This window comes from Miniopterus natalensis, chromosome 17 (genome assembly GCF_054644295.1).
Source record: "Miniopterus natalensis isolate mMinNat1 chromosome 17, mMinNat1.hap1, whole genome shotgun sequence".
Taxonomy (NCBI): domain Eukaryota; kingdom Metazoa; phylum Chordata; class Mammalia; order Chiroptera; family Miniopteridae; genus Miniopterus; species Miniopterus natalensis.
In genome coordinates, this window is record NC_142097.1 from 27,861,697 (window position 1) to 27,873,938 (window position 12,242).

The 12,242-nt window shown below is 48.4% G+C and overlaps 1 protein-coding gene across 1 annotated transcript in view; it reads left to right on the forward strand.

Moving 5' to 3' along the window:
- The first annotated feature begins 9,241 nt into the window (after positions 1-9,241).
- ACSF2 (acyl-CoA synthetase family member 2) overlaps positions 9,242-12,242 on the forward strand; it is a 29,474-nt gene continuing 26,473 nt past the window's right edge. Inside the window, exon 1 of the mRNA XM_016203401.2 lies at positions 9,242-9,382. Coding sequence (XP_016058887.2) covers positions 9,273-9,382 — 110 coding nt within the window. The 5' untranslated portion in view covers positions 9,242-9,272. The remainder of the gene's footprint in view (positions 9,383-12,242) is intronic.

The following is a 12,242-nucleotide window of genomic DNA, read 5'->3' on the forward strand; positions in this document are numbered from 1 at the left end:
TGTCCTCTACCTAACAATCCCTGAATCATCATCCGGAAAACTCAGCCTCTGAATGTCTCTTATTCCCTCCTCACCGCCCCAGAGCTTGTCCAGGCCATCAACTCGCTCCTGGGATTACTCGGACTCTCTTCCTCTCATCCACCTCTACCCAGCTGCCCAGATGTTGTTTCTAAAAATCTAGCCAGATCGCTCCTGTGCTTAAAACCCTTCAAACCTCCAGCTACCCCTAGGATATGGACCACTTTCCTTTCTAGACTGGGCCCTGCCTGCTTGGGCAGCCTTCTCATAAGCTCCAGTCCCTGCCTGGGATGCTGTGTAAGACTTTCAATAGGTTGCCTCCTCACCTTCCCTCTCCTGGAATGGCCCTGCCTTCCCCATGTCCCTCTGCTAATTCCCCCAGTCCTTCAGGAAATCTCTCTAACCACCCGGTGAACTCCAGACTGAGTCCCTCCCTGGGGCTCTGCCAATGCCCCCTATGTGCTGCCTTATTATCAGAGGTGGTAGAGCTTGGTGACTAAGGTGAGGCCTCTGGCACCAGACCAGTTGGGTATTCATCTTGGCTCTGCCTCTTGCTACTTACGAAACCTTAAGCAATCACCATGCCTTACCTATGAATACATGAGAAATGTGCATAATAACATTACCTGGTTGATAGAGTTCGGGAGGGACTGAATGAGTGAAACCCAGAAAGAGCTTGCCACAGTGACTGGCACTTAGTAAGAACCCAATAGATATTAACTATAATTCATAACCTGCCTTGTGTTATGCCTATCTTTATGTGCCTGCCCTCCACTCTGGACTGTGAGTGACAGGGGTTTTGTCTTTGTATCCCCAGTATCTGAGTGTCTGATGCATTGCAGTTGCTCATTCAAGTGTCTGTTGAATGAATGAAGTACTTTACCCACTCCAAATCTCAGTTTTCTAATCTTTGAAATGGGGATATTAAAACTTATCTTAGAGGGGAAACGTGAAGACCAAATGAAGTCAGTGCCATGGCCTACTTAGTTAACAAATCCTTGTGCACACCCCTCCCACCCCCAGTGAGGCACTATGCTGAGCTTTGGGAAATAGACAAGGGCAGTTGGTTAGTAAGACATTAGTGCTGGGCAATCCATTATCTTATTTTGATGATATACATGAAAAGACTATGGGACATTTTATTGTGTATCTTCCTTTTACAAAGAAACTCAGGGAGGAGAAATACCTTGCCCTCAATCACATAACTGGTTGAGGGGCAGACCCAAATCTTTTGATTCCAAATCCTGTTTCTTTTACTACACCCTATTTTCCCTACCCCATCCCACCCCAGGAGCCTGCAGTCAACACAAATAACTATTATATAAGGTAAAAAGAATAAGGGCCCTAACAGATAAAATCTGTATGTAAATTTCAAGGCTGTGAGGAGGTATGTGATAATGTCAGACTAACATATGTAAGTATATTCTGTGTCCTAGGACTGTGATTTACATATATTATTTCTCTTAACTCACAGCAGCTGTATGTGGCAGATATTATTTCAGTTTTACAAAGGAAGTAATTGAGGCTCAGAACGGTCATCTATTTAACTATTTAACTAATACACTACTCACTTATCAGGACTCATTTATAAGTCACAGCAAGTAAGTAAATGCATTCCCAGGAAGGTGGATCATACCCACCATCGCAGGAAGGAGGAGCCTAGAAAGAAAGGAGAAAAGGCTCCATGAAGGAGGCGGCATTTTAGTTGGGCTTTGAAGAATGCTCAGGTTCAAACAAGAAGAGACACAGTCCAGAGGAGCACGGCAGCAAAGTGAGGAATTAACAGCAGCTGTTCACATTAAGGAAGATTTTCTATGTCCCTAAGGCTATAAACTTGCATGTTCATGAGAAAGTGAAGCCTATTGTCTACTGGCAGCTTTTTCTTTGGGAATGATAGACTGGTCTTGTGCTGCAGCCTCCAAACCAAGTGCCACCTTGTGCCTGGATGTTGAGGCTGTTTGGGGGAGCTGCCAAATAGCCCTTGAGAAGCCAAAGATCAGGATCAGGATAAGAGGCAGCTGTTCTGCCCTAGCTGGTTTGACTCAGTGGTTAGAGTGCCGGCCTGCGGACTGAAGGGTCCCGGGTTTGATTCCAGCCAAGGGCACGTAGCTCGGTTGCAGGCTTGATCCCTGGCTCAGGTCAGGGCTCCTGCAGGAGGCAACCAATGGATGTGTTTCTCTCTCCCTTGCACCTTCTCTGAAAAGCAATAGGGAGGGGGGGAATAGCCTCGAGTGAGGATTAAAAAAAAAAAAAAAAGAGGCAGCTGCTTCCCGGAAAACCCCTGGGGATCAGGCCAGCATTGTGACTGTTAGCTCTAGTGTGGTGTGATCCTGGCAAGTCACTCCATCTCTCTGAATTTGTTTCTCCCTCTGTAGAATGGGGATAATAAAGTGGGAACATGTGTTAAGGACCCACAGAGAGACATTTGAGAAGGGGCCAAATAGCACTACGCAGCATGAGCCAACCTTTCAGAGGGCAGCTGGGCCCCATTCATGGTTTGTCATCACAGCCAGAGGTGGATGGAAATAAAGACAGACTCAGATAGCCCTTGAAGATTGGAGTCCTCAAAGTACTTTTTAACGCAAATAATCTCTGTTTACATAGTTTACTTATTTATTTAAAGCAAATGTGTGGATTTGCTTTAAATACTTCCAAGTGTAGAGCGATACCCCATTTTCCTGTAAATCAGCCCATCTCCAAATAAACTTCAAATTTAAAGCCTCTACAATTAGAAATCTTAACAATATTTTTATTTTGTCCTGTTTTTTATTGATTTCAGAGAGAGGAAGGGAGAGGGAGAGAGAGATAGAAACTTCAATGATGAGAGCCATTGATCAGCTGCCTCCTGCATGCGCCCCCACTGGGGATTGAGCCCGCAGCCCGGGCATGTGCCCTGATGGGGGAATCCAACGGTGACCTACGGGTTCATAGGTCGACTCTCAGCCACTGCGTGACACTGGCCGGGTTGTTTCGTACTTTTTTTAAATGAGTTTATTTGAGCTAAAACTGATGAAAAATGCTGGGAAGCACGATCTCAAATGCTCCGTTTTGTTTTTAGAACTAGGTAAAAATGATCTTAAAATTCACATAAGAGGGGGAAATCTAATTCTTATGGAAGGATTAATGTACAAGAATTGCCAAGAACACTTCATGAAATTAAAAAAAAAAATGTCACAAGGGTCCTGGCCAACCAGATATTAGGCCTTATAATAAAACTCAAAACAGCCTAGCATTGTCATAGGCAGGTATCAGTGGAACAACATAAACAGTCTGGAAACAGACAGAAATGTATATGAGTCCTTAATATATCATTAAGATTGCATTTAAAATCAAATCCATCAAAAGGGGAGTGGCTGAATGAATTAGAATGTAATTAATTTAAGGATCTTGAGATGGAGAGATGGCCCAGGATTATCCAGGTAGACCCTAAATGCAATCACATATGTCCTTACAAGAAAGTCAGAGGGAGATTGGACATAGAAGATGAGGCATTGTGACCACAGAGGCAGAGATGAGTCTGTGGTCACAAGCCAAGGACTACCTGGAACTGGAAGAGACAAAGAACGATTCTGTCCTGAAGCCTCTAGAAGGAACCAGCCCTGCAGTGCTTTGATTTTAGTCCCATAAGGCTCACTTCAGACTTCTGATCTCTAGAACTGTAGGAGAATTAACTTCTGCTGTTTAAGCCACTACATTTGTGTAATTTATTTCAGCAGTGATAGGAAACTAATACACTACTCATTTATCAGGACTTGGCTCAGACCTCTAAGAGACCTTCTGTGACATGCCTGTGGTAGATACCTGTCCCCCCGTCCCCTCCCCAACAGCACAGTCTCAGGGTTGGTGTCCTCTACTAGACAGTGAGCTCCCTGAGGACAGGTGCCCTGTCTCATTCATATCTCCAGACTGAGCACCCAGCATTGTGCCTGGTATTAAGTCAGCACTCAGTGAATGTCTGTTAGACCATGAATGAGGAAAGGACGATAAATTAGATTTGGTTTAATTTATCAAGACACTGGGTCTTTATCCAAGACTTTACAGTTAACTTTAGTTCTTGACTTTGACTTGAGTTAAAAATGCCATCATCCAAAGATTTTTGTCCTACACTCTATGAAAGCAAGGCTTTCACAACTTCTGGCAACTGCTGGGATTGCAGCTTACTTAGTTTTTCGATTTGGAGCTGTCAGCAAGAAAATACTGATTATTTAAGACCACATCTGCCTGTGTCCTGCCATCAATTATTAGTCGTGATCAAAATAATTTTACTCTACACAGCAGTTCAGAACAAGCTCCTTATTTTCACTCTCCGTTTGAAAATCAGAAACATTCGTTTTTTAGAACAATTTTTATTAGCCTTTTTTTGTGTGTGGTATTGGTTGCTGTTTTGTTTTGCTTGATGTTGGATCTAGTTGGCAAAGTATAAACATTATATTCCAAGTCACTGTCATCTCTTCTTTCAAAATTAAAACTCCCTTCCTCATATTCCTCTCCTCTCCTTTTTATGTGGCTGCCAGCAGTCTCTCCTTTTCCTCCTAGCTCTCCTTCATGACTGCTGTATTTCTTATTACACCACTCCCTTCTCAGACACACAGTGAAGAATTCTTTAAAAGGGACAGTTTTCATATACTACTTGGGAACAGTCAATTACAGGGAGCCATGAAAAATTACATCAGAGAGAAGACATTTGCTCAGGGTCATTGAGAGAAAAAGAAGCAGAGCTTGATTCTTCCCAGATCCAACTCCGAGGCTGATTGCGGGCCTGTGTAAGCCCTTTGTACTCATTGCTCTAGAGGGAAAACCTCACGTTAACTAGTCCCTGTTAACTAAAAAAATTAAGATAAAGCATGTACACTGTCTTAGGAAAAGAAAACAAGAAAAAGGCTTTTAACAAAAAGCAGTAGTTCTCTGCTTCATGCCTCCTCTCAGTTCCCTGCTCCAAAGACAATCATTTTCTGTTACTGTGGTAAAATAGACATGAATAAAATTTACCATTTTATTTTTTTAAAATATGTCTTTATTGATTTCAGAGAGAGGAAGGGAGAGGGAGAGAGAGACAGAAACATCAATGATGAGAGTCATTGACTATCTGCCTCTTGCACACCCCCTACTGGGGATTGTGCCTGAAACCCAGGCATGTGCTCTGACCGAGAATCAAACAGTGATCTCCTGGATCCTAGGCCAATGTTCAACCGCTGAGCCACACCGGCCAGACTAAAATTTGCCGTTTTAAACACTTTAGATGTACAGGTCAATAGCATTAAGTACAGTCGCTGTATTGTGCAACCATCCATTTCCGGAACTTTTTCATCTTCCCCATTTCCCCTCCCCCAACCCCCCAGCAGCCACCATTCTACTTCCTGTCTCTAGGAACGTGACTCCTCTAGGTTCCTCATATAAGTAAAATCATACAATATTTGTCCTTTTGTATCTTTTTTTAAAAATATATTTTTTTATTGATTTCAAAGAGAGGAAGGGAAGGGAGAGAGACAGAAACATCAATGATGAGAGAGTCATTGATCGGCTGCCTCTTGCAGCGCGCCTACTGGGAATCAAACCTGCAACCCGGGCATGTGCCCTAACCAGGAATCGAACCTAGATCTCCTGGATCCTAGGTGAATGCTCAACTGCTGAGCCTTGCCAGCTGGGCTGTATCTGTCTTATTTCACTTTAGCATAATGCTTTCAAGGTTCGTCGCTGTTGTAGCATGTGTCAGAGTTTTCTTCCTTTATAAGGCTGAATAATATTCTATTGTAGGTATAAGGGTGGGGCAAAAGTAGGTTTACCATTGTTCATATGGAAAATAATACAATAATTAATAAATAATAAATGCAAGAATAAACTCTGGTGTTTTGTGTACTCACAACTGTAAACCTACTTGTGTGGCACCCTGTATACCATTTTTTATTTATCCATTCATTGAAGAACATCTGGGTTGTTTGTCTTTTGGCTGTTTTTAATAATACTGCTATGAATATTGGTATACAAACGTCTGCTTGAGTCCCTACTTTCAGTTCTTTGGGGCTCACACCCAGAAGTGGAATTGCTGCGTCATATGGTACATTGTTTTCAATTTTTTGGGAAACTGCCATACTGTTTCCCGCAGCATCCGCACCAGTTTGCATTTCTACCAACAGTGCACAACCGTTCCAATTTCTCCACATCTTCACCAACATTTGCTGTTTTCTGTTCTTTTGAATAGCCATCCCCATGAGTGTGAGGTGACATCTCACTGTCGTTTGGCTTTGCATTCCCCTAATGACTAGTGATGTTGAGCATCCTGTCACGTGCTTATTGGCCATTTGTATATATTCTTTGGAGAAATGTCTATTCAAGTTCCAAGGGAACTATTTTGAGCTATGTTAGCCATTTCTGTTTTATCTTCTTCTGTTATTTACTTCCAAACAATATATTTAGTCAGCCATTTCTTGGTTTTGTTTGATAGGTAAGGATTTGCACTCTCAGCTCTCCTCCCCAAGTCCTCCTAAATAGTTTTACTGTTATTTTGTATATATACTGGTTGCCTTTGTAACTTTGAATAACATACTCTTTATTTCATGTTCCATCATTGGTAGACAGGATCTCTTGACACCTTGATTTATAAGGTAAGGATATTTGCCTCCACTCCCCATCTCCTACCCTTTACCTCTTAACCGCAGCCAGGTGTCACTTCCAAGTTCGTAGTATTTACATTGTTTCCTAACTACAATTAAGTCTTCCAAACTCTTTTCATAGGTTGATAATAAGAATTTAAAAAATCAATACCCTGTTTGGCTCAAAGGTTAGAACGTCGGCCTTCGGACTGAAGGGTCCTGGGTTTGATTCGGCCAAGGGCACATACCTTGGTTGCAGGCTCAATCCCTGGCCCTGGTCCGGGCACATGCGGGAAGCAACCAATCGATGTGTCTCTCTCACATCAATGTCTCTCTCTCTCTCTCTCTCTCTCTCTCTCTCTGAAAAGCAATGGAAAAAATATCCTTGGGTGAGGATTTAAAAAAAAAATCAATAGATGGTTTTTACAGTTGAAGCCGTTTTTGAAACACAGATGGTAAGGATATTGATAAAGGGGAGGGACTAAGGGGTGTTCCATTTGCAACACCTAATGCAGAGGACGGTCTCAGAGTGTAGACACAGGAGGAAGGAGAGGATGGTGAAAGAAACGAACAATCACTGAAAACTGGTAGAGCAGCAGTTCTGTACCATGGTCCTCAGTCCTTACCCCAACCCTCTGCATGAGGCTGATATTACCATCCCCATCTTAAAGATGGCAAAGAAGGCTGGCGAGGCTCCGCAACTTACCCAGTCACAAAGCCAGTATGGGGAGAGCCTTGGCCTGCGCTCACTGTGCCCACCTTGGCCTTGGGCAAGCAGCCGAACCTCTCTGAGTCTGTCTCTTCACCCATTAAAACAGATCCATATTCCAAAGCATGCCTGTTCTTGAAGAGTGTGACTTGCAGGAGGTATTCTAAAACTGCCGGCTGTGATTCATTCCATGGCTTTTGTGTCTGGAAAGCCAGGAAAACCCAGTACGTCGAGAGCCAAGGCTGGAGCACAGTTCAAGGATGAACTCATCCTTCTCTGTCTCCAAGACTGACCCTCAAACTAGCAAGGTAAGTGGAAGGGCCTGCAAGGTTGGTATCCACTCCTCACTTCACAGGCCCAGAGAGGGGCAACGACTTACCCAGGGTCACCCAGCAAGCTAGTGGCAAAGCCTGCCAGGCAGGTTGATTCTCTAGATTGGGGTGCTCATCCTTGCCCCACATGCCTGGGCTGGGCCATCAGAGTCAGTAAGTTAGTCTCACTGATGAACAGGAAGGTGTGCCCTTGCAAGCCCAGCTCCTCATAATCTCTCTGCTCCTCAGTCTTCCTTCCTGTTCCATCCCACACCATTTGAAGTGTGGAGACCCTTCCCAGGAGCCAGGGTTTCAGGGGGATGGATCTGAGGTCCCCTCAGGATCACGAAGGGGAGCAGCGCACAGTCTCCTTCTCAGTTGAGCCAAAGTTCCCTGACAAGGGCAAAGGTCTTCTCAGGCCAGACTCCACCCTTAGCTGTCCCTTCTGTCTAGAGTGTAGACACAGGAGGGAGGGGATGGTGAAAGAAGCTAACAATCACTGAAAACTGGTAGAGCAGCTTTCATCACTGCCTCAGCGTCATGAGTGAGAAGGGAGGTCACCCTGCCAGGGCCTTTCCCCCCATTGCTCTCCCTCTCCTCCTCTGGAGGAAGGGTCAAGGCTCCAGGCAGAGAGGGTGGACCTGGCCCACGTGCCACTCTGGTGCCCAGGGCCACCTTTCCCAGCCAGGACCAGAGATGGGCAGGCTCCTCTCAGTCCTGCAGCCACACCTGGGCCTCAGGGGACCATACAGAAGATCTGGAGATAGAGTGAGATTGCTTTCCACTGACACCTGGGGCAGCTGGCAGGACCTGTGCTGGGGGGGGGGGGGCAGAAGAGGGATGGTCAGACACAGGCTGCAGTGCCTCGAGGCCACCTCACCGCAGGGTGGGGGGTGAGAAGATGAAGGCCTAGGCCCAGGGGGAGGGATGGGAGGCTGCCCTACGGAGATGGGGTTACTAATTGGCCTCCCTTCTGAAGCTAAGGAGTGGCCCAGCTGGAGCTCGCTCACCCGAGGCACCTTTCCTTCCGGCGGGCACGCCCTTGCAACCCCCCCCAACCCCCCCCCCCGCCCCCATGGGCCCTCTGGCCCAGCTGGCAGGCCTTGGGAACAAGGGGGGCGGGGGGCGGACCGGGACGGGGGGACGGAACAGCATGTAACCCGCGCGCTAGGCCGGTCTCCAGGGATGCACGCGGGGTGCCTCGCCACACGTCCCGCCTTCAGGCACCACTAGCTCCCCTCTACGAAGTCAACCAGATCAGGCGCCCCAAAACCCAGCTCCCTGGCGGCTGGGAGGGGAACGAACCTGTCTTGGTTTGCAGCCCGGGGCCCTCGGATCCAGAAGGAAATCGGGGCGATTCTTGGGGGGCGCGAGGGGCAGAGCCGCGGGAGGCCGAGGAAGGCGGCGGGCGCGGAGCCGCTTCCCCCGCGGCCGCCTCGCCCGCCCCGCCCCGCCCCGCCCCGCCCCGCCCCGCCCCGCCCCGCCGGCCGAGGGCGCCGCGCGATAGGCAGAGGGACCTTCCCGCTCCCCGCTCCCCGCTCCCCGCTCCCCGCCTCCCGCCTCCCGCCTCCCGCCGCCCAGCGCCGGCCCCGCCTCGCTGCTCTTTAAAAGTTTCCTGCGGCCCGGCCGCTCGCGGAACGAGCCATGGCCGGCTGCGTCGGGATGCTGCGCCTCGGGAGGCGGGTGCTAGGGACCCGCACCGTGCTCTCGCGGGGCTGGCAGGAAGCGAGGTTGCAGGGCGCCCGTCCCCTCAGGTACGGGGACCCGGGGAGACAGCGGGCGGGCCAGCCCCCCGGAGGGTCCCGCAGAGCTTGGCTGGGGGACCAGTCCACCCAGGCTGGGAGGCCCGCAGCTGCGGCACCTCTGGATGGCCCTCGGGGCCGGGGGTTTTGGGGGGAGGCAGTTACCCCGCACCAGCACATAGGCAACAGGAAATGCTGGCCTAGCAGGCGCAGATTGGAGCTCGGTGGTGGCTGGCAGTGACCCTGCACTGACTCCGGGTCCTGGTCCAGGACCCTAGATTCTTCCATTCATGGGCACGCAGAGGGCCAGGAGTGCGGGCCTGTAGCAGTCTAGCCTGAGGGGGAAGGGCAGGGGCAAGGCCCGGGCTCTGTCCCCTGTCCCCAGGGCACTGCCTCTGAGCTGGACCCCCTTCAGGGATTAAACTTGGGGATTTTCAGCCCGGTCTTGGGGTCTTACCCACCCCAGGCCACTAAACTCAGCACTATTCCCTCTCCTCACTAGCTGCTGACAAACACTGCTTTTGATCCTGCTCCTTGTTACAGGGCCTGTTCTGGCCTCAGTGCAAAGGGTAGGGTGGAGGCTGGCAGGTGGAAGATGCTTTGCCGCCTCTAGAGCAGCGTAATAAGTGCTGCTGCCTTCTTGTCAGATTGCAAATGTGAAAGTGTGTTGGGTAAGCAGGGCTGGGCTCCCACGGATGTTATTAGTGGTGGAAATTATCTTCAGCGCCCTGGAGGCCCGGGCACCACGGAGTCTGCCCTGCCACTCAGCTGAGTCAGACACAGTCTGGGGTCAGGACACAGTTTTGAACACGAGATCTCAGAGTGTGGGCCTGGGCATGGAAAAGGGAGGAGAGGCCCAAAGAGGTGTCTTATCGGAGAGAACTGTTTGGTTAAAAAAAGAAAAATTGGATGGCGGGAGTTGGAGGAAGGTACAGACTCCTCTTTTAGCTAGAATTCCAAGATCACAGTTTTGAACTTGCTTTGAGATGCCTATGCCTAATTTTCTGGGAAACCCAGTGGCTCAAGCCTGGTCAGTAGATGGGATTCTGGTGAAGAGAGCTGGGTTCTCTCTCAGCTCTGTCCCTTACTACTTCCTAGTGTCTCCCTAGGCAAGCTCAACCATTTGTGTTACCCCTTAGCCTCCAGTCCCCACCCAGGAGCCCTCCTATACTGTGAGGGCTCTAAGGAAAGTTACCCCCTAAAGTGTACGTGTTTCGTGATGCTAAATCAGACCACCTCTGGACACCGGGCAACATTTCTGACCTTTGACTTTTTTGGTGAGTAAACAAAAGAGGTCACCCTCCTGCTACCAGCCTGCAGTTTCAGCATAGGGGCACCAGGCCACAGAGAAAACCTATTTGTTCAGAGAGAGAAGATTTCCAAATCATTTGGCCTAATTCCTCCCCATCCCTTCCACTCCTTCTATACTCTTCAGAAACCCTCAAGAGTCTCAAGCATTCAACAGGCATTCCTGAAAACATGTTATGTCAAACACCCGGTGGGTGCTGTGGCTATGGAAGCCATCAGGCCCAGTCCTCCAGACACTTACAGTGTAGTGGGGGAAAACATAAACCAAGGTAACATGACTCAGTGTTCCTAGTCCTGGTGTGTAGAGCTCCTGGACTTCTGTCCTTTGCTCTCTCTAATCTGCTTTCATGCAGCCTGATTGTCTGCTGCTTAACACCCTAGACTTGTTACTTATTAGAGTCCCAATTTGGTCTGTTAGGATAGAGCACAACTGCTCTTGCTTGGGTTAGGGCCCTGGCATTCCACCTATTTGCTGCACGACCTTTGGCATATTACCTAACCTCTGAGTGTGGTGAGTTTGTCACTAATGCTACCTACTTGCTGGACTGACAAAGGCTTGCTCTTCTCAGCCTTTCCTTGGGGTCAGGGCTGGTCCCTGGGAACCTTCAAATGGTGCCTGGATAGGAATTCTAACCGATTTGAAAGTAGGAGAGGACCTCCTCTCAGTGGCCTCTTTCTTGCACCTGGCTCTCTCTCTAGGCCATTGCCAAGATGGTGGTCTCTGCCTTGCATCTGCTGGACACTCCTCTCTCCATCAAAGTCAAGGCTGTCCAGAGCCTTTTTCCCCAGAAGGAAATAAGAAGCTGTATGTTGCTCTCCAGATGTCCTGAACCACCAACTCCTTCCCCTTGCCACCACACCCTCCTCCCCAAGGAAACCCCTAGTCTGGGGCTTCAGAGAGCCTTGGAGGGAGCAATCCAACACTGATTCCTTGATGAAATGGAGAGGAACAGGCTTCCTCCAGATCTCTGAAGCTGGCCTGGGGCTACCTGTGATATAGTTGCATCCATCTAGGACAGTGCTTTTCAACCAGTGTGCCTCAAGGATTTTTAAAACATGCAATACCTGACTGCTTAGTCAGGGGCACTGACCTCTTTTCCCTTAGATTGTCAAATAAAAAAGTGACACCACCAACACAGTAATAGCTGTCCAGTGTAAATGAATCAAAATTATACTTATTTTTTGTCAGATTGGCAAAAATATTTTTTGGTGTGCTGCAGAATTTTAGTAATTAGTTTATGTGTGCCATGAGATGGAAAAGGTTGAAAATGGCTGGGCTAGGGTGATGGGAACACTTAGAGCTGGGAAAAACAGAAAGAACAGTGACTTCAGCCTCTCAGATTTGGGTGTGGTGCTCAGAGCTGGGGCTCCAGTGACTTGATGCTGATGGTTGGGGCAGAAGGGTAAGTGGCCTTCATGGACCTCCTTCCAGGGGGATGGCTATCATCAGATGGGACCAGTATCGGAAACTATAAAATGCTAGCCCTATGTGAGGGGATTGTATTAAGCCAGGAAGTGTTTTGGATGGAAACCATAATAGTTACGGAAAGCAGGCTCTTCTCCT